At 42.3% G+C, this 27,273-nt stretch overlaps 1 protein-coding gene and 1 non-coding gene across 2 annotated transcripts; both read right to left on the bottom strand.

The window, feature by feature from the left end:
• Pcnx4 (pecanex 4) lies at nucleotides 1-27,273 on the bottom strand. Its single transcript, XM_051147366.1, has 10 exons — nucleotides 26,501-27,273; nucleotides 19,825-20,004; nucleotides 19,018-19,532; nucleotides 18,691-18,791; nucleotides 18,453-18,572; nucleotides 15,916-16,279; nucleotides 14,376-14,479; nucleotides 9,750-10,783; nucleotides 8,688-8,874; nucleotides 1-1,026 (listed from the first exon to the last, which is right to left on the bottom strand). Exons 1-10 carry the CDS (start codon nucleotides 27,187-27,189, stop codon nucleotides 775-777), a joined length of 3,546 nt encoding a protein of 1,181 aa, XP_051003323.1. The 5' UTR covers nucleotides 27,190-27,273; the 3' UTR covers nucleotides 1-774.
• Nucleotides 6,140-6,246, bottom strand: LOC127197669 (U6 spliceosomal RNA). The gene has a single exon (XR_007831719.1). It is a non-coding gene; the product is annotated as a U6 spliceosomal RNA (small nuclear RNA).

The following is a 27,273-nucleotide window of genomic DNA, read 5'->3' as shown; positions in this document are numbered from 1 at the left end:
GCCAAGTTTGGTCATCCCTCATGTAAAAAGCCATGCATGGCGGCATGTCCTTCTAAGCCCACTGCTGGGGCTCACTGGCTGGCCAGCCTAGCCAATTCAGCAAGCCCCAAGTCCCTGAGAGAGACACCGCCTGAGGCTGACCCCTGGCCCCCGTAAGCATAGGTGGGCAACTACACATGTGCACACCCCTCTCCCAACACAAAGAACAAGACTTAACTGGTGATATTTTATTTCCAGTTCTCATGGTTTCCAAACTGAAGTATATGAAAAATGAATACACTGAAAGGAACTATTCACACCATGTTAAATGTTACAACAGTACATCTGAAAACGCTAAAAATTAATTACATTTCAAATAAATATATGTACTTGCTATATTAACCATTAAAAGATCCATTATTACTTAAAAACACTATTGATATGAATGTCTTAGTATGTAAGTACACACCTGTTGACTTTTTAAAAGACAAACCACCTTTCAGACATTTTACAAAGCAGTAAAAAACATGTTATCTTATATAAATGGCTCTAGCTACCAAAGCCAATCAGAACTCATACAGCACAAATATTGGCCAACTACTTTTACCCATGTTAGACACATAGGAGCTACTGTTTGAGTCATTCAGATGGTCGAGAATCAGCTTACAGACCTCAGGCTTTCTCCCAGACATCCCTGGGGCAAGAAGAAAGTCTAGTGAAACCACGTAACTTAAGACTCTTAACTTTTAAGCCAGTGCCTCCTGTGACGCGCTTGCACTTGGATGTAAACATGGACTAACACAAATGTACGGGGAGAGGTTTTGAAGAGAAAATTGGATATCCTAAGGGAGGGTCAGCGGCTTGTACAGTGAGGTTCCTCAAAAGAAGCGGGTGAGCTTGGATACTGTAACGTTCCTCATCATCGTTGGTGGCGTACAGCAGTTCCCATGAGAGGTTGGCCCACTGACCTCGGACAGCCTCAGCATTCAGCTTCCCGATGTGCAGGGGCAGCTCCTGCAGCGTCAGGACCCTGGCGGTGTAAACACCCTGGAAGTGTAAAAGGGAAAATGAAAGGTCACCAAAACCACAGCAGACAGACAAAAATAGAGATCAGTGTTTTCAAATGTCCCCGGGTTGCTTAGTGTTAGGATCAAGAATCACCTCTCTTCTCTTAGCTCTTTAAATAAATCTGGGAAGAAAACTTCACTTTATTACTATGATGACAGAATTTCAGTTACTCAGTCTTTTCTGACTCTGACCTGTCATTTCATGCAGCCTTGGCAATACACAGTCTTAGTGGGTAGATCAGCCATTTTCTCATTGCTGTGACAAAAACAGCTTGGTAAAGGAAGGGCTTGTTCCTGCTCCATCAAGGCTGTCTTGGCAGCAGGAACATGAGGCAGCTGAGCATATGGAGTCCGGAGAGAGGAATGCTGCTCAGCACCCCTTCTCCCTTTCAGTTAGTCTGTGACCCCAACCCATGCCACAGTGCCTCCTTCCCCAGAGGATGGGCCTTCCCATTTCAACCCAACCTAAAATTTCCTTATGGTCATGCCCAGAAGTTTGTTTCCATGGTGATTCTAAGTTCTACCAGGCTGACAATCAGGATTCTCCACAGTGGCCCATCATCCAGCTAGGCTGCTTTCCAGAAGGTTTTAATGAGATGTAGCTAGATTTCCACACAACTCGTTCATTTCAACTGCTAATTTATAATCCAATGGCCCTTGGACATGCGCTGAACGTGCAGTGACCACCGCAGTAATCTGAGAACAGTTCTCATGGCCTCACTGAGGAACACTGAGCTCTCAACTGTCACTTTCCTAGCTCCTCCTTCCACGCCCCTAAGCAACCACAGTGACTTTGCATATTGAACCACGCTTTGCTCCTTTCCATGGGTACAGCTGTGGTATAAAATGCCCATCTCTTGTTGCACAACTGGGCCAACCAATTCTGCTTTTTAGCAATTACAAATATTACATATGAATATTTGTGTGCAAATTTGTGCGTCAGCTACACTTTTGCACCTTTGCAGAGTAAATAGTCCCATGACCAACTACTTGAGATTTGACCAGAGTGTTTTCCAAAATGACTGTATATTCTCAACATTGGTATATGAGGCTTCTAACCTCTTCACATCCCTGCCAAAATGTGTTGACTTCTAATTTAGCCATCATGGTACAGTAAAATGTCATGGCTTTTGTTTGTCTCTTGGGTAGTGTGGGAGATCAAGCTCGAAGCCTTGCACATGTTAGGCAAGCAGTTTTACCACTAAGCTACGTACCTCAGCCCTAATCATGGTGTGACTTGTTTCTCGACATCAATGATGCAGAGCACTGTGTGTGTGTGTGTGTGTGTGTGTGTGTGTGTGTATGCGCGCGTGCGTGCATGCGTGTCTATTGGTCACTGTGTACCTTTACGTCAGTGATGAAGGACACTTTGTATGTATGTGTCTACTGGTCACTGTGTGCCTTTGGAGAAGTGTGTACAGAGCTGTTGCCCATCTTCAACCAAGTCACCTGTTTTGATTAGAGTCTAAAGTTCTTTATCTTTTGAGATGTGTGTAGTTATCTTTCCCATCCTAGGCTGGGCTTTCTCTTTGACAGCATGCTTTGACACATAGTTTATTTTTTTCAATACTGTTTTGTTTTGAGGCACAGCCCAGGCTAGACTCAAACTGTGTTCTGTGTAGCAAAGGATAACCCTGAAGTCTTGATTCTCCTGAGGATCAGATTGTGTGCTGGCCCTTCTCTCTCCTCTTCACACACACCCAACCCCCTCCCCCGAAACCAACACAACTTTGTTCTATTATTTTATATGTGTTACCTGCATGTGCTCAGGAAGGCCGAAAGAGGGAACTGGACCCCTGGAACTAGAGATACACATGGTTGTGAGCCACCCTATGGGTGCTGGGAGTTGAACCCCAGTTCTCTGTAAAAACAATAGTGCTCTAAACCATTAAGCCATCTCTCCACCCCCTTGTTTTGAGTTTGAGACAGGATTTTATGTGGCCGGGATGGCCACAGACGTAAACTTACTATGGCGACCTCTGTCAAGCAGGAATGACTCTGAACTCTAGGCTCTTCTGCTGACATTACAGACGCGTGACATTGTGAAGAACTTTAGTTTTGGTCGGTTGGCTTTTTGTTTTGTTTTGAGGGCTTGCTTTGTAGCCCAGGTTGGTCTCCAGCTTGTGGCAATCTTCTTCCCTCAGGATCCTGGGTTCTGGGTATAGTAAGCCACCAGACCAGCAAATATAGAACCTATTATCTTTTTTGTTTTTGTTTTTCCTTTGCTAATCTGGGGATTCAACCTAGGGTTTTGTGTATATGAGGCAAACAGTCTACCAATGAGCCACTTTCTCAGTCCTGGTTAACCTAGTAATTTGCTTTCTTCCTTTCTGACATAGCCTCACATCGTCAAAATGAATGAGAATTTCCATCATAGCCATGGATAACCCTGACCTTCTGCTCCTCTTGCCTTTACCTCTTGAGTGACAGAGTCCTATGCTGTCCTCGCAGGTTTTACGTGGTAATTGAGTTGAGGTCTTCTTGCATCTTATGTAAGCACTCAAGCAACTGAGCTACACCCCTAGCTCCGATGTTTTACTTAATTTTATTATTTTCATTTTATAAATGTGTATGGATGTTTTGCTTGAAAAGATATCTATATACCATATGCCTACAGTGCATGAGAAGGCCAGAAGAGGGTGATGGATCTCCCTGGACTGGAATTTGAGATGATTGAGAGGTGCCATGTTGGTGCCAAGAATTCAATCCTGGTCCTCTGGAAAAGCAGGCAGTGCTTTTAACTGCTGAGCTATTGCTCCAGCCCTTAAACATTTTCTTTTTAATGATGTGGTTTCATTTGTTTCTCATACTTTTTTTTTTTTTATCATGTCTAAGAATTTATTCTCAAGTTTGAGGTCATGAAGATTACTCCCATGTTTTCTCCTAAAATTTTCCTGGTCTTAGCATTTAGTTTTTTGCTGCAATCAATGGAGGTCGGTTACTTAATATGGTGTCAGCTGAGATCTTCAGTGGGTTGAACAGCATCTTATAATAAAGGAATGTCAGTCCTAGCCACAGGACCTGTGAACACGGCCTTTGCTAGGATGGGTATGTAATGGTGTAACTCAGGATTCTGAGATCAGGTCATCCTGGCTTAGGTGGATCCTAAGCTAATGTCTTGTGTCCTTATAAAAGAAAAAAGCAGGAGAGCACCCCACTATACAGAAGTCCATGTGAAGATGGAGACTGGTGCTATAGCACCACAGCTGAGGACCTGAGGAGCCAGGAGAAGCAGGGGAGACTAGGGAAGAGCTCTTCTCAGGAGCCCTCAGAGAGGTGTGACCTCCTGATACCCAGACTGCAGATTCCCAACTCCAGAACTGGGAGTTAACACATTTGTTCTGTAAAGTCACCCAGTTTGTGGGGATGAGTAGCAGCTATGGGGAAATGACATCCATAATCCAATGCTTCTCTCTCTCTCTTTTTTCTTTTTCCGAGAGAGGGTTTCTCTATGTTATCTTGGCTGTCCTGGACTCGCTTTGTAGCCCAGGCTGGCCTTGAACTCACAGAGATCCGCCTGTCTCTGCCTCCCAAGTACTGGGATTAAAGGTATGCACCACCATGCTCAACTTCCAATGCCTGTCCCCCCACCCCCTCTCCTGAGACAGGGTTTCTCTGTGTAGCCTTGGCTGTCCTGGACTCACTTTGTTGACCAGGCTGGCCTTGAACTCACAGTGATCCATCTGTCTCTGCCTCCTGAAGCCTCTCTTAATCGTGGACATTCACCTGTCTCAGTACCACTTGTTGAGTGTTTTCTCTTAGATGGTCTTGGCACCCTTGTTCTTATTTCCATTTCACTCTCTCTCTCTTTTTTTTCCAGGAATTATATAAGTTTTATTTATTTATTTTTTGTTTTCTTTTTCTTTTTTTTTTAAATTTTTTAAAAAATTTATTCTTGTTACATCTCAATGTTTATCCCATCCCTTGTATCCTCCCACTCTTCCCTCCCTCCCATTTTCCCATTATTCCCCTCCCCTATGACTGTTCCTGAGGGGGATTACCTCCCCCTGTATATGCTCATAGGGTATCAAGTCTCTTCTTGGTAACCTGCTGTCCTTCCTCTGAGTGCCACCAGGTCTCCCCCTCCAGGGGACATGGTCAAATGTGAGGCACTAGAGTACGTGAGAAAGTCATATCCCACTCTCCACTCAACTGTGGAGAATGTTCTGACCATTGGCTAGATCTGGGTAGGGGTTTAAAGTTTACCGCCTATATTGTCCTTGGCTGGTGCCTTAGTTTGAGCGGGACCCCTGGGCCCAAATCTGCCTATCATAATGTTCTACTTGTAGGTTTCTAGGACCCTCTGGATCCTTCTACTTTGCTATTCTCCCATGCTTCTCTCATTTAGAGTCCCAATAGGATGTCCTCCCCTCTGTCCCAGTTTCCTGGTAAGTGAAGGCTTTCGTGGGACATGCCCCTTGAGCTAGTATGCAGATATAAGTGAGTATATACCATTTGATTCTTTTTGCTTCTGGGTTAACTCACTCATTACGATCATTTCTAGCTCAATCCATTTATCCACAAATTTCGGGAATTCCTTGTTTTTAATAGCTGAGTAGTATTCCATAGTGTATATGTACCACAGTTTCTTTATCCATTCTTCTACTGAGGGACACTTAGGCTGTTTCCATGTTCTGGCTATTATGAATGAGGCTGCAATGAACATGGTTGAGCAAATTTTCTTGTTGTGTGCTGGAACATCTTCTGGGTATATTCCAAGGAGTGGAATAGCTGGGTCTTGAGGAAGCCCTATTCCCATTTTTCTGAGATAGCACCAGATAGATTTCCAAAGTGGCTGTACTAGTTTGCATTCCCACCAGCAATGAAGGAGTGTTCCTCTTTCTCCACATCCTCGCCAGCATGTGGTGTCACTTGAGTTTTTGATCTTAGCCATTCTGATGGGTGTAAGATGGAATCTCAGAGTTGTTTTGATTTGCATTTCCCTGATGACTAAGGAGGTTGAGCATTTCTTTAAGTGTTTCTCAGCCATTTGATATTCCTCTGTTGAGAATTCTCTGTTTAGTTCCAAGCCCCATTTCTCAATTGGGTTATTTGGTTTGGTGGTGTTTAATTTCTTGAGTTCTTTATATATTAAAAATATGGAACGCTTCACAAATTTGCGTGTCATCCTTGCGCAGGGGCCATGCTAATCTTCTCTGTATCGTTCCAATTTTAGTATACGTGCTGCCGAAACGAGCACCCATCTCACTCTCTTAAGCGCTATCGTAATGCAGAACCATACAGTCGCAGGCACTGGTGCTTTATGCTATATTTTGAAATTCACAAGTTTGAGGTCACCAATTTTCTTTTAAAAAGACTTTTCTGGCTATTCTGAGATCCTTGACATTCTGTGAGTCATTCTGCCAATGTTTATAACAGGCAGATGGTCTTGAATGGGACAGTGTTACATCTCTAGATTAATTTGAAAAGCAGTACTACTTAAAATGTACACACTGTGTGTGTGTGTGTGGGGGGGGGTGTTTTGCCTGTGTATAGGTCTGTGTATCACTTGCATGCCTAGTGCCCATGGAGACCAAAAGAGGGCACCAGATCCCCAGAATATGGAGTTTCAGGTGATTGTGAGCTGCGCGTGTGGGAGTGTGTGTGTGTGTGTGTGTGTGTGTGTGTGTGTGTGTGTGTGTGTACCGAATTCAGGTCCTCCAGAAGAACAGCCAGTGCTCTTAACTGCTGAGCCATCTCTCCCATCCTAAGTCCCACCATTTTAACAATATAGTTTGATTCACAAGTATGGGTACTTGATAAATGTGAGTAGTTTTACTTTTTTTAGATTTTTAGTTCCTTCTCGCAATAGTGTTTTACAGTTTTCAGGGTACATGTTTTATATTTATTAAATTTCTGCTAAGTATTTTATCTTTTGAGGCAGGGTCTTACTGTGTAGTCTAGATAGCCTTGAATCCATGACCCTTTGCCTCAGTGTTCTGCATGTAAGGGATGCTATGCCTGGCTTTTATTTTGTTTTTTTATTTTTAAAATGTTGTTCATTATATGTGTGTGGACACGTACACAGTGTCCATACAGAGAACAACTTTTAGAAGTTGGTTCTCTTTTACCATGTGGGTCCTGAAGATGGAACTCAGGTCATCAGATTTGGTGGCCAGTGCCCTTATCTGCTAAGCCATTTCAATGGTTTTTATTCTTTTTGATATATTATTTTATTTTGGGTTGGTTATTGCTAGTACATAAAAATACATAAGATTTTTATGTTGACCAACTTCTAACATTCTAAAATAATCCACTAGTTTTAATATAGAGCCTTTACATTCTAAACACAAGATCATGCCACCTGCAAATAATGTTCCTTCTTCAGTCCTGAACCGCGTGCCTTTTCCCCCCATTTCCTCTGTACTCTGTTGTCACTGCTCAGCTGTTACAACAGACATTGACGCTGAGATCCATGGCGCGGCTTTTAGTCCCTGCATCCTGAGTGACTGAGACGGGATGATCACAGAACTTAGGTTTTCCTAAATCCCACAGCTAGCCTGGGCAAAACAGGGAGACCCTTGCTGAAAGATGGAGAAAGAAGAGAGGGGGAGAGGGAGGGGAAGGAGACAGGATGGGATTGGAAGAGGAAGATTGTTTTCTCACTGTTCTAGAAGCTGAGACTGCAGTCAGGGTTCACAGGGCTAGGCTGTGGTGAGGGCTCTTCCTGGCTCAGATAAGGCTGCCTTCTTCTACTGTCTTTGTGGTGTAAACACAGAAAGGTCTAGCGCTTCCTCAGCCATCAGGCCACTAATCCTGTCACACAGTTCAACACTTATGAGCTCACCAAATCCTAATTACTTCCCATACACTGAGGCGAGGGGTTCAATATGAACTCGGGACAGAACCAATCAGTTCATTATACAGACAGAACTTCCAGCACAATATTATGATGGCAACTATATATTTTTATGTCAAGTTCAATTGCTGGGAAAAACGTTTTTACTATGAAAGGGTGTTGGATTTTATTAAATGGGTTTTCTTCTTCTTTTTTAATCTACTGAGATAATTAGGGGCTTTGTTTTTTACTCTATTGTTACTGTGTATTACATTAAATGGCTTTTTACATGCTAAACTCATTTTATATACTATTTTTAATACAAAAGTTTTTAAACGTTGCTGGATCAGTTTGCTAACATTTTGTTGGCAACTATGGAGTTAGCTCGCTGCCCAGGACAGCTTGCCCTGCTGATTTCTTCTGTGTAGTTCCTAGAAAGTACATCACTTTCTGTTACAAGGTCAAGGCCACACTAATTGCACACCTTGAGGTATTCACAACGTGGCTAATGAATCAGTTTTTTGGGGGAGTGCTTCAGAGCTCAACTTTAACCTTACATTTATTTATATTTTTCTCTGATTTGCTTCTCTCATAGGGCAGAGTCTCTGTAAGCAGATGACATGCGCTGATTATCTTATGGAGGCTGACAGTGATTACAAAGCCTTTTCAATTGTCCCCTATTCAGCTGGCAGAAGGGAATGAGCCAGTTACTCTAGGGTACACTATCTGGTCATACAGGGAGGGTTATAAGTGCCTTGCAGCTGCCACTAACACCAAAACAGTAGCCAGAACATCACACCACAGATTAGTTCAAGTACTTTACACTTTCCAATCTTTAAGGTTCCCATATAAAAATGCCTTACCATACTAGACTCATAGCCCAGGGAAAACAAGCATGGCTTTTCTTCTAGAATTGCTTCCTTCCATTGCTCTTCAGACACTAAGCCAATGTACCAGGCCCTCTCATATTCCCTGAGGCAGTTGTTCAGTTCTTTAAAGTCTTCTATAGGACCCAAACTTGCTTTATCAACCATTAGTTTCAGCGTATACCTAAAAAGTGGAAACCCAAACAATTTTAGAACATTTAAAATAAACTTTAGAGCCGGGAGGTGGTGGCACATGCCTTTAGTCCCAACACTGGGGAGGCAGAGGCAGGTGGACCACTGTGAGTTCGAGGCCAACCTGATCTGCAAAGAGAGTCCAGGACAGCCAAGGCTACACAGAGAAACACTGTCTTGAAAAACCAAACCAAACCAAACCAAAATAAATAAATAAATAAATAAACTTTAGAGATGAAAGTTATTTGTTCACTATTTTTAAGACTCACAAGTGAAAGCATCCACATCTCAAGCCAAGTAGAGTGGACAGTGGCACAGAAGTGTGATGGCCGGCACGCAAGAGGTGGTGGCCAGGTCATCCTGGACATCCAGAATGAGCTCAAGGCCAGTCTTGGGTCATGTCTCAACAGCCTGCCTCCCCTAACGTGAACTCATCTATCTTAGATACAAAAACAATTGAGGGAGATGAGCCTGAAGACATAGCTTGGAGCTGTACCCACCCAGCCTGCACACCAAGCCCTGGGCTTGATCCCTGGGACCTTATAAACGAGGTGGTAGCGGCTCATGCCTGTAACGCCAACACTCTGGAGGTGGAGGCAGGATCCTGGGTCCTAATCTCAAAACTCAGAGAAACAACAAAACAACGGAACTCTAAACAAACAAACTGATGAGGGAAAAATGAAAGAAGCTGAGCTGAAGAAATCCAGTAACTATTATTAAAAAAGTGCTCTACACAAACAAAATCAAAGATGAAACAAACTACAGACCAAGCTTTTTTTTAAAAAAAATTATGAGAGCAACAACAAAAACAAATCATAATCTAGTGATTAAAAAACACCCAACTTGTGTATAATCAAAATGGGTCACCTGAATGCTTTCCGAAATAGTAGGAACAGCTCCGGTGTTTCTGAGAGCCAGTCTAAGGTGCCAGACCAGGGTAAGCCCCCGTGGTAGACTCTTACTAGCTGACCAGGAGTAGGCACTGCGCTGTCTAAGCCAAATAAGCCAACATAACAAGTCAACACTGTGCGGACATACAAGTCTTTTAAAGCTTTATCCTTTGCGATGTCTTCTAGTACACTTGACTTTTCCTCTGTGTGGAAACATTCCAGTTGACTTAAGACAAACTGATACCAGTCTCCTGGAAACAAGGCGCTCATCTGCCTCACTCTGGAACAGGGCGCCCAGTGAGGCCTCCACTCTTCAGGCAAGCTCAGCAAGTGAGACTGGGGGCAACTGAACTCCACAAGAGGGATGTATGCCACGTCTTCTCGCTGCCCCTTGTCAACGGCAGGAAGTCCCAACAAAACTGTCCTGTAAAGATCATGTTTAGGGCCCGTGCCCATGCCTGTAGAATGGTCATCCACACTCGGGTAGTCTACGGATCCTGGAATAGGCAAATTTGTACCCGGTAGATCTTTGAACTCAAGTTTTTCTTTTTTGCTTTTGTTAGCTGGTTCATCATCAAAAATGCTACCATCAGACCAGTCATGGAAAGCGTCTGATTTTAAACTATCTGAATCTTGGGATTCGGGGCAGGGTGAAGTGTTCAAAGCAGTCAGGGCCTCTGGTGAGGTTTCTCTGTTATTTTCAGTTTTGTGAATATTCTCCCGAGCGCCGGACCTTTTCGAGCAGTACTGAAGAAGCACCCATACAAGCACTTTAACGAGGTCATCTTTAAACTCCCTCAAGTTGTCATGAGAATCAATTATGCCAGACAGGACACTCCTGGCATCGGAATACAATTTCACAGGCAAAACAGTGCACGGTGTCAAGACGTTCCCCAGGTGCTCATTAAGGAAACACACTCGTGGGTGTTCTTGCTGAAAAGCACTTTCAAACACTTCGTCCACTCTCTGGGCTTCAGCAGTGTGGCAGGATGTTTCCTGCAACTCTAAGCCCTGAGGAGGAAAGAGAAGCACTTGGGTTCATGACCGGCCCTTACCCAGGGAATGGAAAGCAGTCTCGGGAGTGCAATTGTCTCCTCACACAGTTACGGCGAAAGATAAAGCAAAGCCTAAGTCAAGAGCAGCTACCACTTAAGCCTTGGGTCATCTAACACATCTGATGTTGGGTATAAAGATTAAGGGAAAGGCTACTAGTATTATAAAAGAAATTATAGAAAATTCTACTAGAAGTTGGCTAAGAATTTTACTGTGTATAGTCATTCTTTCCTATGACTATCTGCTGTCAAGGCTTAGCTACACGTTAAAACCTTTTAAGGCAGTCATCCTTAGTGGGAGAGGAAATAAAGTCAGAACTGTAAAACATGTAGCAATAGTTCTGTAGTCTTTTCATCCTACTTTATATGAGACTAAGATATTTATTCTAATGTATGGAAGTATACTATTTTTAAAATCATATTATTTTGATTTTTTTTTAATGATAGCATTTATCTGATTACTGTCTGCCTTGACTAACTGCAGCGTAAGTTTCATGAAGCATCTGTTTTTGGTTATGATATATCCCAGTATCTAAGCCCGGACCTACAATCAGATATGCACAAGTAAGTGTTGCATAAATGAATACGCTCTGGTATCAATTTTAGACACACGCTGATTACTTCCTGAACAGGGCGGATTGGTGCAACCCTCACTATTAAGAGTTCAGGTATACCACAAAACCACTAGGTACCCCTGTAACCCATTTTTAAGTGAGTGTTCACCATGTGCCACCTACAAACAACCTCAGCAGATCTCCTGTCTTCTCTGAGGTTTCTTTTATTTCAGGAAAAAAAAATCTAGAAGATAAGTGAGTATGGAGCACTCAAGCCTAAGTGGCCACCTATGCCACACCCCCTTCTCTATGCCACACCCCCTTCTCTATGCCACACCCCCTTCTCCCACAGCTTAGAGTATCAACAGGAGGGGGCAGGAAGAGGTTAGGAGCCGTGGCTGGGAAGGACTGCAGCAAACCAGAGCTGCTGCTCTCAGGGGTCCACAGAGGTTGTGGCTGCTGGCACAAGGTCAAGCCAGTCAGCACTCCATGTGGAGAGAGGAGGGGAGGAGCTTCTGGCAATGGATGGTTGCCAGGGGAGGGAGAAGCAGCTTTCTTCAGAGTGTGGTCACACAGGCTGTCAGTGCTCCAGTGGAGGGTCCTGTCCACACACACAGTCAGCACACTGCAGCACCAGTCGCACTCTGAGTTATAACAAAAAACCATGACGTTGGCTGAGGATCTTGACAGGAGAGGGTCTGGAAGGAGCTAGAGGGTGAAGTGGGAGTGGATATGACCTAGATACATTGCTGGCATGTACAGAATTATCAATGAATTAAAAAATAATTCTAGCAAATAGGTTTATGAAGATTAAGTTTTGTATACACCAAAGTAATACAAATGTTAGTGAATGGTAAATCCCAAGCCAGCTTGGTCAAAAAACAAAACAAAAGGTGCTTATATATAGTGTAAAAGTCATCAAAGACCATTAAGAAGATTTATGTTATTTGGCAATAGTAAACTGTATAATTTAAGAATGAAATAAAACAATAAATTAAAAATACCCATATATCTGCATTCCTTCTTAGACTTATAGAGGCTACACACTAGAGCTAACCTTAGGCGAGCTATCGTGATGTGAAGCTTACTTTAAAGCAGGCCAAGGGACCAACCTTCAGTTTGATTCAGCGGGTCCAAAGTGGATCTCAGGCATTTCCATTTCCAGTTAATACAACTAGACTAGGCACTGAATTTTGAGAGCCACTGTTGTAAAGACAGCACTTTGGTCCCTAGTACTTCCATCCAGTCTCTCTTAGGACAAAGAATGTACCCATCCACTACAGACAAGGTATTTACTAAAGGTCTGCTCTGTGCTCCACACTGTTCCAGGGCCATAGGTTACATTTGTGATTGAAAACACAAGAATTGTGTTCCCTGTGACATCACATTAGGGAAGGACACAGACAATTAGTACAAAGCAATCATTTATTTAGTTTTTTAGAAGGTGTACGTGCTGGCAAGGCAAGGGCTGGGATTGCTGGGGTGAGAGTGGCTGTAGCCTTAAACACAATGGCTACAAGCCTTGAAGACAACACTGGAGCACAGATTTAGCTACAGGATGGATTACCTGAAGGGAGAGGGAACAGCCAGCAGGCTAGAACAGAGGGTAAAGTACCACATAAGGTCCAAGAAGTAACAGAAAGCCACCTTTTTAGGGCCTTGGTTTTGAATGAAAGAGACCTACTAGAGCAGTGGCTCTCAACCTTCCTAATCTGCAACCCTTTAACACACTTCCTCGTGTTGTGGTGACCCCTGACCATAACATGATTTTTGTGGCTACGTTATAACTGCACTTTTGCTACTGTTATGAACTACAATGTAAATATCTGATATTCAGAATATCTGAATAATCCTCGTGAAAGGGTTGTTTGATGCCCCAAAGAAGTTGCAACCCACAGGTTGAGAATCAGTGCACTATAGGGTCTCCTACATATACTTTTCCTTACATAGAGAAGTGACCTGACCTGACCTGACCTCATTTTCAAGATCATTTTAGTTGATAATAGACTAAGAGGCTACTAAAATTCTCTGGGGTGGGTAAGAGATGAAGATGAGCGGGGTAGTGAGAAGTGATGGACACAGACACAGTCTGACAGCAGTAGGCAGCTGCTGTGAGAGGGAATGTGCGGAAGCACAGAAGTTGTCACTACTTTTGACCCAAGCAACCAGAATGACAGAGTTGTCTCCGAGGACTGCTAGGGTCTGGGACTCTGATGTGAAGAGGTCACAGTATAGACAACTCATGAGATAAGTGCATCTTGTCAACTGCTCCTGACAGGCTCAGAGGGACGAATCTGAGAATAAACACTGGAATTAGCAGGTGACAGTCGCTGAAGACCTTGGCAAGTGAAGGTTTGGTGGTAGAATAAAAATCCAAGTAAGGTGAAGACAGAATGGAGAGAAATTAGAATAAACAATTCTATTAAGGCATTCTGGCCTTGAAGGAAAGAAGAATGGTGTCATATATATGGTAGTGGGGTTGGAAGATGGATTTTAGGAAACTGAAAATGTTTCTCTGATAAGTCGGAATTTAAGAGATTACTGACACACTTTTTGGCAAGCTCAATTAGACATGGATGACAGCAAGAAGACTAGGAGACGGGGCTGGAGAGGTGCATGGCGGCAGCTAAGAGCACTGGATGCTCTTCCAGGAGACCCGGGGTGATTCCCAGCACCCACATCTTAATTGCAGTTATGGGGGATCAGATGCTCTCTCTGGCCTCCATAAATATAGGCAGGTGTGTGGTCACACATGCAGGCAAAACATCCATATGTGTAATAAAACAACAACAATAAATTTTAAGACTGAAAAGAATGCCGGTGTATTTTGTTACCACGCTCTAGTATGCAATTAGCATCAGTCAGCTCTCAACACGTGCTTACTGAGATACAGCTTAAAAGTCATCAGCTGTTTTCACCCACTAAGATTCACCTCTTTCAAGCTAAGTAATTGTGTGCTGTGTACATATCAGGTAAAGCTTTACAAATGTTACTGACCTTAACATTAATGTAGCAGTAAGTATAGCCACGTTCTAGAATCATTATCCATATCAAACGATCCTCAAAACGGCCCAGGTAATGAGAGCCAGGGAGAAGAAGACCTAAGAGGAATTAGAAAAGGGAAGAAAAAAAAAAAAAAAAAAAACTTTTTGAGCTTGTTTTATTTTGTACTGCGAATATTTAAAAATAAGTATCTGGAACCCAAATTCAACTACCTTGTCCATCATTACGTCAAGATTAGAAACGAGGACCCACTGCATATTAGGGTGTAGTAAGTCAAGCTCTTTAGGAGCACTTGGAAGAGACAGCATATAGGTGACAATACAGAAAAATTGAGGACATGTTTGTCAGAAAAATGACCAGGTAGAAACTATTGAATAAAATGCTAAACACACATCAAGCATATTAGGAAAGGTATGAAATGTGTGAAAGCCAGTTTCACAATGATCTAAAAAGTAAGTACATAACAGTTTTATGTTTTTGAGATTTTGCATAATTTACCTTACTTTGTGATGTGTGAATATTTTTAAAACTTAGGTCCCTTTTCAACATATTTCCTCTGAGACTTATTCACATGGGACTTGGCCACCAGCTAAAGCTCATTCACAGCTGTTGGAATTCACTGTATGCATGCAGCCGAATTTAAATATTCCTTTCCTGACTGATAAACATTTCAGGTATTTCCACTTCCTCTCTATTAGAACCAACCCTTGCTTTTTGTTTTGTTTTGGTTTTTGTAAGTCTCCTTATTGAACATGTGGCAGGGCTGGCCACCAAGGGACCCCGAGTGGGCAGCTGGTGTGTCCTCACTGGCCCTCAGTGTTGGCTTCCCTTTAGGTCTCCGTACTGGGCTGTGCTAGGCAGGGTGACGCACACAGACAGCTGCTTTCCACTTTACCTGCACTGTATCGACTTGACAGAAATTCTAAAGTTCATGGAAATTACGAGCAGAAAGGTGCGTCCGTGCGTCAGTGGTGAGAGCCCACGAGCAGAAAGGTGCGCCCGTGCGTCAGTGGTGAGAGCCCACCATCTGAATGTATTTAGGAATTTGTTCTCCTTTAAACTTCCACATCACCCTAGTGACAATTTCCCTAAGTATTTTATTTTATAATTTTTATCCCAAAATAAGCAACAGAGTTACAGTTCTATTTCATATTTAATCTCTGCCTATACATCAAAGTACTGAAATCTGTTTTATGGTTGAATCAAAAGGATTTTTTATTTTTTTAAAATTTTTTTTCTTAATTTATTTTAAATTTTTATCGAGATAGGGTTTCTCTGTGTAGCCTTGGCTGTCCTGGACTCGCTTTGTAGACCAGGCTGGCCTGGAAGTCACAGCAATGTGCCTCCTTCTTCCTCCTTGAGTGCCGGGATTAAAGGCATATAGCCACCATGCCTAGCTCTCCTCTCTCCCTCCCTCTCTCCCTCCCTTCCTCCATCCATCCTTCCCTCCCTCCCTCCTTCCCTTCCTTCCTTCCTTCTTCTCCCTTGTACCTCAAATTATCAGTAAGCATTTTTGAGCACAGCCCACACTCACCTAAACTTCCAGCTGCCATTGCAGTCTGCAGTGCCACAGTCAACCTGGGGACCATCTGGTGGTAGAACACTGTGTCTGTGCACACACAAGCTGCAGTGCCCACCGCTCCTGGCCAGCTCTGAACCGGACGAGGAAACCCCACCAAGAAAACAGGAAGGGTGAAGAGGGGCAGCAAAGGAGACGACAGGAGTGTTGAGAACACAATAATAAACAGCACGAAGGGAGCAAATACAGTATTGAGTACACATAAAGTCGTTGTTGTTTTTCTATGCTGTTTTTTTTCTGTCCATGATGCCAAAAGCACAGTCACAGCAAACTGCAATTTAGTGACGAACTGAATCAAACGGTCTCGCATGATACCAATCTGTGGATACATAAACACGATTATTTAACAAAAATTTTATGGATTTAAAAAAAAGCAATAATTCCATTACTGCCTCAGTATTTTGATGCAACGGCTCTAGCTATGCAATTTGTTGTTACCATATTTTCCGGCATATAAGATAACTGGGCGTAAAAGACGACCCCCAACTTTTCCAGTTAAAATATAGGGTTTGGAATATACTCGCTATATAAGACTGCCACCCTCCTCCAATGCACACCCTGTGCAGCAGACTTGGGCACGTGTCTATTTGCAGGCAGGGCACAGACAGCCAGTGCCTGCCTACACTGCCCCTTTAAAGTGTGCTCCACACTCAACCAACAGATGAGCAGCCCTCCAGGTTGAACAGCGGGTTCTGGTGGAGAGCCAATCCATGCTCACTTTATCTTCCTTGAGGTACAGGAAGATGCGTGCAGCTTGCTCCTCCCTGCTTCATTACCCTCCCCAACACAGAGTTGGGGAACCGGCCAAGGCACCCCTCCCCCCACTATATGCACCAGACATATGAAGCGAGTTGCAGGTAAGTACCCAGTGTATACGTTGACCCCCCGACTTTGGCATGGACTTTTCAGGAGGAGGGTTTAAAAAAATCGTTTTATATGCTGGAAAATACGGTATATATATTTTTTACAACCTCAAAATTAATAAATGAGAAACAACATGTATAAGTCTGGTCACTTTTACTTTCTTTCTTCCTCTCTTTCTTTTTTTGAGGAAGGACCTCTTGTTTTGTTTTGTAGTTGGAGATGACCTCGAACTCCTAACCCTCTTGGCCTCCACCTCCTGAGAGGTTAGGGATACAGATCTACGCTTGTACAGGCAGGTTCTGTGCATGGCTAGGATCTGTCATGTAAACCCATCACTTCACCAAATAGGCTATCTTCTCAACCCAAGGTTGGTCTTTGCAAAAAAAAAAAAAAAAAAAAGCTATACTACACCTCTTAAAAGTTATGGGTAAGCAATTCATCATAAGCTATTCAATTAGAAGGGTAGGATAAAATACAGGAAACACATTTATTGAAGCTAATTAAAGAAGAAAAAAATTAGACATAACAAAAGATTACCTTAGACTATGTTGATTTAACTAAAATTAACTCAGTATTTTTACACCTATACGAAGTGTAGGTTTGTTAGAGATATTTCATTTCTAAAATATAGCGCAATGATTAAAATTTATGACTCAATATTATGTATTCAGCTAAGTAGTATTTTGTGTTATTGGTTTTTTAAAAAATTAATTAATTTGCTCTGGCAATTTCATACACGTATACAATGCATGCTGATTATACTTCCACAACTCTCTCTTCTCTTCTCATATGCTGTCAGCACCCTGTCTTCCCTACAAATCTTGCCCTCACATTTATGATTTTTGGTTTTGTGACCTACTGAGTTTAATCAGGGGCATCTGTATGAAACCAAATTTGGAACTGTCCACTATAGCCTGGTAGGTGGGTTTACCAGTGGGTACACAGCTGAAAATAATGACTCACCCAACCTATTCATATAGAATAGCTGAGATTCAATATTACAAAATACTATGGAGTAATAACACTTAAATATTATTATTATTATTTTTTTTTTTCGAGACAGAGTTTCTCTGTGTAGCCTTGGCTATCCTGGACTCACTCTGTAGACCAGGCTGGCCTCGAACTCATAGCAATCCACCTGCCTCTGCCTCCCCAGTGCTGGGATTAAAGGTGTGCGCCACCACGCCTGGCTTTAAATATTAATTAATATTTACTGGACATTATAAAACATTAGAAATGATCAGTATCAATCTTTTACCAACTCTTCCAGAGAAGGTAAGTATATGGAATACTTTTGAATCCTGATATATAAACCAGACACCACGACAAGGAGAGCTAACCATAAATTCACACACACCAAGGAGAGTTAACCATAAATTCACACATACACACATGGCTAACACACAGAAGAAGAGCTACAGATACAGAATAGATACAGATAATAAGGAGGGCGGGATGAAGACTAGCCATTAATGTTTCAACATTTGGGACGTTGAAAATGTTCTAATGCTATCACAGTGATGGCTGTACTACTCTGAATATATACCACGGAATAAAACACCTTCTAACAGACGAGTTTTATTGTGTGTAAAAATCTGTCTCAACAGAGCTGTTAAAAATACACTTACCAATAACAGCCTGATTCCCGTGTCAAGGCTCCTGTTCCACCAGCAGTCTGCGTCAGACACCATGTGCACTGCTGATACAATCACAGTCTCTAATAAGGCATTTTCTGTGTTCTGCCACACCTACAGTACACAAATTATCCACTTTCAGGGAGAACTCAATAATCTAAGCAAACTGTTAAATAAAAACCACAATTACACTCAGCCACAGGAGATGCTTTGCAGTGCATGCTGGGATTACCGTTCTGAAAGCCCTGGTGAATCCAATGCAGACAGACACAGAGTGCAGGCCATATAACGAGCTATCCAGGGCAAGGAAGGCCACCATAGCCAAAGGCGACACTGAAGCAAAAACAGAGAAAGGCTGTGTGAATGTGATTACTGCAGAAACCGCTCCCACCGCAGTTTATCTTGGCAAACTGCCTTCATGGGCACATTTAAGCAATTAACCGAAAAAGTTATGAACAATAACAACAAAAATCAAACATAAACATTCTATATACCACATAAATGTGAGGAGGCTTTCCTAAGCACAACTTGTAAGAGTTAACAGACTGTACCTTCCTACCTAGAGTTAGCAAAATCCATCTGACAATGCCAATCTTCAGGAGCCTGTTTTGCTTGTCAGCGAATACAGACACAGCTCGTACATCCTTCGGATAGAAAGGGTTTCGGAAAATTCCAAAGATGTAGATGCTCTGAGTTTCTCTCAGTATGCACAGTATTGGCAGCAAGGCCATCAGAACATAGCCCACGATGGCCTGAGAGCTGCTTCTGGAAATCCGTGAGAAGCTGGCGTAGTGATGCAGCAGCCCGGCTTCCAGGAGAGCCACACCCAACACGGTGATGCACAGCAGGCACTCCTTCCACCTGAACCCGTGTCCCAGGATGCCTGGGAAAGCCTTACGCCTATTTCCTGCTCTGTGCCTGGCCACACCAGGCCTGAAGACCAGACTCAGGTGACTTAGGTTAAGACTCAGTAAGAACCCTAGTCCAGTCATGAGAAGAACCAGGCCGACGGTGCTGGGCATGAAGTAGGACAGGATTGGTGTTCCCGCAGAAAGGAGGAACATCACCAATAACCTACAGGAGAAAAGAGGGCAAAGGTTTACTTGCAAGGAAAGCTGCTACATCACAGCCAGCAGGATGGCTCAGTGGTAAGGGTGTTCCATCTGTAGAGCCCACAGGATGGAAGGAGACGACTGACTCCTCTCAGGGCTGTTCTAGCACATGAGACGCACTTACTTACCTTCCACCTCACAATGAAGGAAAAAAAAAATGCAAGAAAGTAAAAACAGAAGTTATATCAAAATCTTTTAAAATTTAAGAAAAAGTTACATTAAACTTCACCACTCAAAACAAAACAACAACTTACCGTAGGTGAGTTGACATGGATGAGCCTCCAAGACCAAACACTAAAACCTGCTCCACTGCCCAAAAGAAAAGCGCATCGGGTGGGGGCAGAGTCCCAAGTGCCCACAGGAAGGGTAATAACACAAACAAGATGTGCAGAATCTGATTCGTCCGCTCTAGAGCTGGAATATTTACAACAAACCTGTAAGAAAAAGGAAATGCTTAAATCATACAAAGTCATAAACCCACAAATAGCACATATCCTGAGAAAGAAAGCTTATGCGAAAGGCCCTACTCCCAAATGATCTGCGTGCATGCCCTAAACTAGTAATTACCTCAGTGTGCAAAGCTTTACAGAGTATGTGGATTCAAACATGCACAGAAGCTGGGCGGTGACGGCCACACCTGTAATTCCAGCACTCAGGGAGGCAGAGACAGGCCAATCTCTGTGAGTTCGAGGCTGGCCTGATCTACAGAGTGAGTTCTAGGACAGCCAAGGCTACAACATGTCTCGAGCCCCGCCCCTCCCCACAAAACAACCCAAAACAACCCCAAATATATAATGAAAGAAACTATTACAGGCCATCTGTAACTTTGAATACAGAGATTTTAAAATCTGAATAAACAAGGCCAGAACATATTGTCCCCTTAAATCTATATTGGCTGAAATCCTACCAATGGGTTTTAAGACTTTTTTAATCTTGTAATTTTATAATTTAAAAATGTATAATTTAAGGTTGCAAGTAACTTCGGAGAACCAAAGCTGTAGCAATGTGTCGCTTCCTTCTTCTCTCTCTTTCCTATACCGCCTTCTCTTAGGTCTCAGATCTGAAGGCACTAGAGATAACAGCGATGGCAGCTGAGGCCACGGCTGGGTCTCCCTGGGTCGCTGGGAACGTAATTAGCATTCACAACACTCTTCTGTTTTAATAATCAATGCTATGTATGGGTTTGAGTCATATTTGTACAGTCCTGTCTCCTCAGAGCCGGGGTGACCCCTTTTTAAAAAGTGGGGAAATCGTACTTGGTAAAACACTTGGAGTTAAACATAAGGAAACTGATTTAAATTGTTTAATAAAAATTTAAACCATAGGAAAACATTCTCAACCTACTGTTAATTTTTCAGATACACTTAATCAAGCAGTGTGTCAAGGGGCCAGAGTGCTAATGCAGTACTAGAGACTTCAAAGGGAAAAAGCCAAGGCTCACACTTCCAGCAGGACTGTTCTTGAATACTTAGAACCACAGACAACTGCAGGATTTGAGCTTTAAGAGTTTTTACAGTCCAAATGCAAACACACACTCTGCCTGTGGTGTAACCCTGATCTACACGTACTCACTCACGGGCATGCCTGGCCTGCGCCAGCCAACACAGCACTTCACACTGCATGTCTTTCGAATTGTTTCAAGCAGAGGACAGATGAGCGAGCATAAGGTTAATATATGGTGCCAAGTTGGAGGACACTCCGTTCTGAGAATGAATGTCCAGTTAACAGGAAGAATCAGGCAACACGTAAGAACCCACAGGTAGAAAAGGACAACCGGTTAGCGGTTTCCAGACAATCTTCCTCCCCAACTACTCGCAAGGGCAGATTGACCTCAGAATGACCATGCCCAGGAAATGGTTTACAAATAGAGCTGTACCTTGAAAGCTTTCTTCTTAGTGGGCAGCGCACAGCAACAGTACTTATAGGACATTATTAACAAAAATAAGGATACTATATAAGTAAATATAAACTTTAAATTAACAAAATACTGATTATTTTTTTCCATATATAACTTGACCCCCAAAAGATGATTATTGTAGCTAACTACTTTATATGAAAATTCTTAATGTTTCTGATAATATAACAGAAATGTCCTAGGATTAAAAAAAAAATTTTAACAAGTGTTAGGAAAAACCATGTTTAAAATTAGCAACTAAAAAAAAAAAATGTCAAATTCTACACATCTGAAAATACATCCCATACAGTGACTAAGAGGCCATAGATGTTTGTCATTTGCTCAGATAATTCCCAAGACTCTAAGCTAAACACTGCAGAGTTATCACTTGCTTTTCATAATATAAAATTCACGGAAAGCTATTTACCAGTAGCACAATACAACTGTACCATGGCTATATCTCTCCAGCCTTCTTTGGAGATAGAGCTTTGAATCGCTTTGGTGTTTGGACAGAAACACACATGCCTTTTACTCAGCAGCTAGCTGTGTCCTCCTCATATCTACTACACAAACACTCTGTCTTTGCTATCTTTAAGCAGTTTTCTAAAAATAAAATAAAATGGTTAGCTGGACTTCATTAAAATTGTCATTTTATTCTTTAAAAACATATGTGAGGCTTTCTTTGCCTCATGCTTTAGTCATAGTTAAGAAAAAAATGTTTTTAATTATAAAACTTTTAAACATTAAAATAGTACATTAAATATTTTATGCACTCTTATTTATAGGAAAATAATGCTGTCTTTAAGAAAATAAACGGTGAAAGAACTGAGGACTTTTTAAAAAGCAGAGATATGGTACAGCAGGTAATTTCTGACTTCAGAAATTTAATACTGAGATAGTAACTTACAAATTTTTATCTGACTCGGGAGGTGTTAATCCCATAGATGAGGGGAGAAAGACCATCAAATCCAAGTCATGGCCAAATTAATTAAAGCAAGCTTTATTTGTGTACACTGGCTGTTGCTCCGGAAGGCAGGGTTCAAGAGAGCAGCATTAGATATGGGCAAGGTTGTTATAGCTCGGGGGTAGGGGGTTCGAAATGGGGGATCTGGCAAGCATATGAGCAGGGGCACAAAGGCAGAACAAAAGCATCACAAATTGGTCATAACAACTTGAAACAAAGGCCTGGTTGCCATTTCCCAGAACAAGGAGTTCAGAACCATTCTACAGTCAAGGTTACAGGTGTGGCATAGTCCAATCCTTGAGGAACCAGATTTAATCATAAATAGGTAGGAACCTAGTGTGTCTTTACCGTAAGATGGCTTTCAAGCCCAAGATGGAGGCAGGCTAGTTTATCACAGGCAGAGGCAGGAGGCTGGTTTATCAGAGGTGGAGACAGGAAGATCTCGGTTAGTTCAAGGCTAGCCTAGCCCACATAGTGAGTTCCAGGAAAGCCAGGACTCCTCGGACAGACTTTGTCTCAAGACAAAACACTCCCCACCCCCAAACCAAATAAAAAACAAACACAAAGAAATAAACAACAAGGAAAAACAAATGCAGTAACAACAAAAAAATGTATTCTGAAAATTCTGAGTCTTATAAACTTGGATTTAAAAAAAAAAAAAGGGGGGTATATAAACACATTCAATTTTATAGATAACTTTAAAAAACCAAGCTTTTAATTATAACTTGCTAGTAAATGATGCACACCAATTGAACCATTTCTCTTCCTCTTAAATATTTTATTAGGTGAAGAATTGCATAGGTCTCACACTGTCCTCTGACCTGCACATGTAGCACAGTTAGAAGAGGTGAAGAGTTAAGGACCTCTGAGGTCAAGTTCAGCACACAAACTGATAACTTAACTCGGTCCCTCATCACATGGTACAATAGACTGGGTGGTTTAAAATTATAGAAACTTATATTCTCAAAGTTGAGAAAGCTGAGGATGCTAGGAGTCCAAGATTACCGCAAGGATGAGAAAGAGAGCTCTTCCTAGCATTGCAGATGAAGCCAGTCGGCTGTGTCCCTTCTTCTCCATCACAGCAGGCTGCATGCTCTGGACCTGGTCACTCTCAAAGGCCTTACTTCTAATTACATTATATTAAAGGTTGGGCAACACACAGCTTAGTCCATATTTCAATTCTTGACCAGTTACACACAATGTTGGTTCTTCTTGAATAAAAAATGAGGGCATGACAGCTCCATGTTATGGTTGAGGAGGTTTATTGTCGATATGAAAGGGTAAACAGTGTTAATCCCACCAGTCGAGATAAGACCATAGCCATAGTTTAAAGCTAAATTTGAAGCAAGCTGTAATTAAATACTGCCCAGGTTGACGGAGTCTCTGGCCAGGTCCATCTCTGGGTTCCCAGAAAATGGCCATGAGTCACACCTTGCAGAGGCTTTAAAAGGCAACCCCACAAGGCCACTGTATGTCCCATCAGGACCAATCATGTATCCGGACATATTTCCTGCCTCTGAACCTCCTGCCCACATGTGATCAAGCACATCTGGTGTAGTTGGATCAACAAACTTGTTTGGGGGAATGAAAACATGTCACTTGTTATCTTCCATAAGTAATAGCCTCCAACATCTCAGGAAGTATCTGTCCCTGGGCAAGGGGCTCACAGGTAAGAGGCATTTTTATTCATGGATATCTTAGGCACAGTAATTAAAACTTAAAAAGTAACTTTGGCTCCTACAACAACCAGAGGCATCTGGAAGGGCCCAGACTGAACTGGCCCATGAGTTGTTGGGGGAAGGGGAGAGAAAGGAGAAAGAAAGAAGAGAGGAGGCCAAGAAAGGAAACAGGAGCCAAGAGGCCAAGAGGGCACGTAGCCAAAATGGCTGAGTTCCATAGGAAAGAGAAGCTGGGGTAAGGGAAGGGAAGCTCAGGGGCTGAAGAGGCCAGGATGACCCTGCAAAAGGTACTTGTGATACCGAAGTCTGGTGGGCAGTGTCTACTTTGATGTTAGTTACATAGGCACCTCGGCTAGCCATTTGTCCTGAGTTTCTCTAAGACCTAATAATTATCAAGTACAAAATGAATTTTTGTCCTAATGGTTCCCAAAGTCTTAACTTTTTCCAGCATTAGTTCTAAAACTTCATCTAGGTATCACCCAAATGCCCACCCTAAATGTGCCTAATCCTATCTATGTACCATCTAAATTAGCTATGGGTGAAGCTCAAGGTACAATCCTGGGGCGACCTGAAAACTAGGTTAAGTGCTTTCCAAACTGAACGGTGATACAGGCTAGGACAAACACTCGATAACAAATGGTGGAAGGGAAAGAGAAATAGGTGACTGACTGGTTCCAAGGAAGTACAAAATACAGCAAGACAAACTGCATCAATCTTTCGGTTTGGGAGGAACTCTTTCTGCTTCTGTCCTTTGCTTTCTCAGACCCTGGAGTGGCTGTGACCAGCACAGCTCCACACTGATCCTCCTGGCTCTGAAGAGAGATCCTGCTCCCACAGCTCTAGACAGAGGCCATCTGAAGTGGTCCTGATGATTTCAGAATCACACTGGGCATCATTCTCCACTTTATTATTCCAACACACCCCTCCTTTTTATCACCCGCACCCCCTTAATTCAAACCAGCCTGTTCTGGTTTAAGAAGTAGCGCTGTAGCCTCAGCCGTGTGTTCTCATCAGAATTCATTAAAATACAGACTAGAATTTTCCAAATTTCAAATTCTACCTCTTTTTTCCTGATTAATATTTTACCTCACTTCTTTGGTATTTTAATGTAAGTAGTCAAAATGAATACTGTTCCTTCACACGCTTGTTTCAAAATTTCTAAGATATCCTATTTTATCATTTACAAGTTTTACCTTCCAAGAAACCTGAGCAGTTAGGCAAGTTCTTTTGTTAGTTTATTTAAAAAGGGCTACTTTACTTCTGGTCTCCCTCTAAGATCCGCTTAGTTTTGTTGCCTCAATTTCTAGCCTGCACACTCCAAATCTTTGAGTGTCTACCAATTGCTCAGTTATGTTGCCTCCATTTTCTGTTTAGGTATTTGTCAGGCTGAGGTGACGTAATATCACACACTGGGCCACCTAAATGATAGAATGTGTTTTCTCATGGTTTTAGAGTTGGCAGTCCAAAATCCAGGTGCCAGGATGACCATCTGGTGATGACACCCATCCTACCTCACTAATAGCTACTGCTGCCTTGCACGCAATGGAGACCAGGCCCTTTCCTGTCTCTTTTAAAGGCAACAGTCCTATCCGACCAAAGCCCAGCTTCATGATATCATCATCTCTCACAGGCTCCCTGTGAAATGACATCACACAGCTTAGGGCTTTAATAAATGAACTCTGCCACACAAACATTTGCTCCATTACACGCCTGTACATTTCTACCTGGCCACTATCCTGGTAGAGAGAGCTTCAATCCACACAAAAGAAACAGAAGCCAGATTTAGAAAAGACAAACAAAAAGGGTATGAAGTGGTTTTGTAAATTACGTTTGCTTTAAAATATTTTGCATTTTCCTTTTACAACTAATTTAAAAACCATCATTCTGTCTATATTTTAGTATTATTATAAAATTATAAATCTTTTATCCATTAAATTTGCTGTTTATATAATAGTAAGTGTATACATTTTAAGTGATCCACACTGCTAGAAAGTTCCACTTCTTTTCCCAGGTTTTACCCAGGTTATCTCTTATATTTTTGGTTGTGAGCCTAGCCTTTAATAGCTGAACCATCTCTCCAGCCCCCCAGGTTATCTCATAGACTTCTTTTTAAAAAGTAAATTTGATTTAAAATGACATACAAGACTTATAAATTATGTATCTTAGACTGTTCCTGCTATGTTTTGGCTTTTCAATAAGATTTGCTACTTCCTTATGAATATTTTATAGAGACCATTGCTAACAGACTAATCACCAAAACAACCTAATTACCCCAATAGTTCAGTCTGAAGTTTTAATTCACTCATTCATCACTTGCTAACACTAAGGAAAGCTCTCTTGGCAGGTACACTTAAGAACAAAGCAAGTCATTAGGTATTCTGTTAAGTTTTTACCTGTGTGCAAGGTCCACAGAAACAAAGAAAAAAATATAAAGTGGTCTCATGAGAGGAGTGATTTCATAAGTATCCTGGGTCTGAAAGGTCGCTGTCTCTGTGGCAGTGTTTACAATTAGTGAGTATTCTCCTATGCAAAGTGTTATCCACCCAAAGACAAAGAGCGCAGCAGTGGCCCCGGGGCTGCCATATAGCGCGGTAACTCTGTTTGGGAGCAGATACCATGTTCCAAGACCACACACCAACCCAGCAAGAACAGAATGAAAAATTGTATTAGCTACGTATTTTTTGCCAGGAATCAGAAATTTGATGGTCTCAGCACCAGCACAGCTCGTAAATTCGTGCTCGTCTTCCTCTGCTAAGATGTCCCTGGCTATGATCCTTCTGACCAGCACCGACTGGCTCTTGGCGTACACACTTATGAGCTGGATGACGCACGCGGTGAACACCATTAGCCCCCCGGAAAGGGCTGCTGCTGTGAAGTCTCTCAGAATGTCCAGTTGGTACAGAAGAGTTCCTGTTCCACCTAAGGCCCATGGCATCAGGAAAAGCACAAGCTGGTTAACATATATGTAAGGAGGGGCACAGTAGCCTAACTTGAGTCGAGGGCCTCCAAGAACGGTTTGTGGGAAGCGCTTCAGCAGGAAGTCCTGTTTGTAATCGTTCAGCAGAGGGACATCTAAACTCATCCTTCCCACTCAGGGTTGGTCTGGGAGTCACATCTTCTTTATGATCAGCAATATCTATGAAAGAGAGAAAACAAATTACTGTTT

The sequence above is a fragment of the Acomys russatus genome, chromosome 1 (assembly GCF_903995435.1).
Source record: "Acomys russatus chromosome 1, mAcoRus1.1, whole genome shotgun sequence".
In the NCBI taxonomy this organism is placed as follows: Eukaryota; Metazoa; Chordata; class Mammalia; order Rodentia; family Muridae; genus Acomys; species Acomys russatus.
This window is presented reverse-complemented; position numbering and strand designations above follow the sequence as displayed.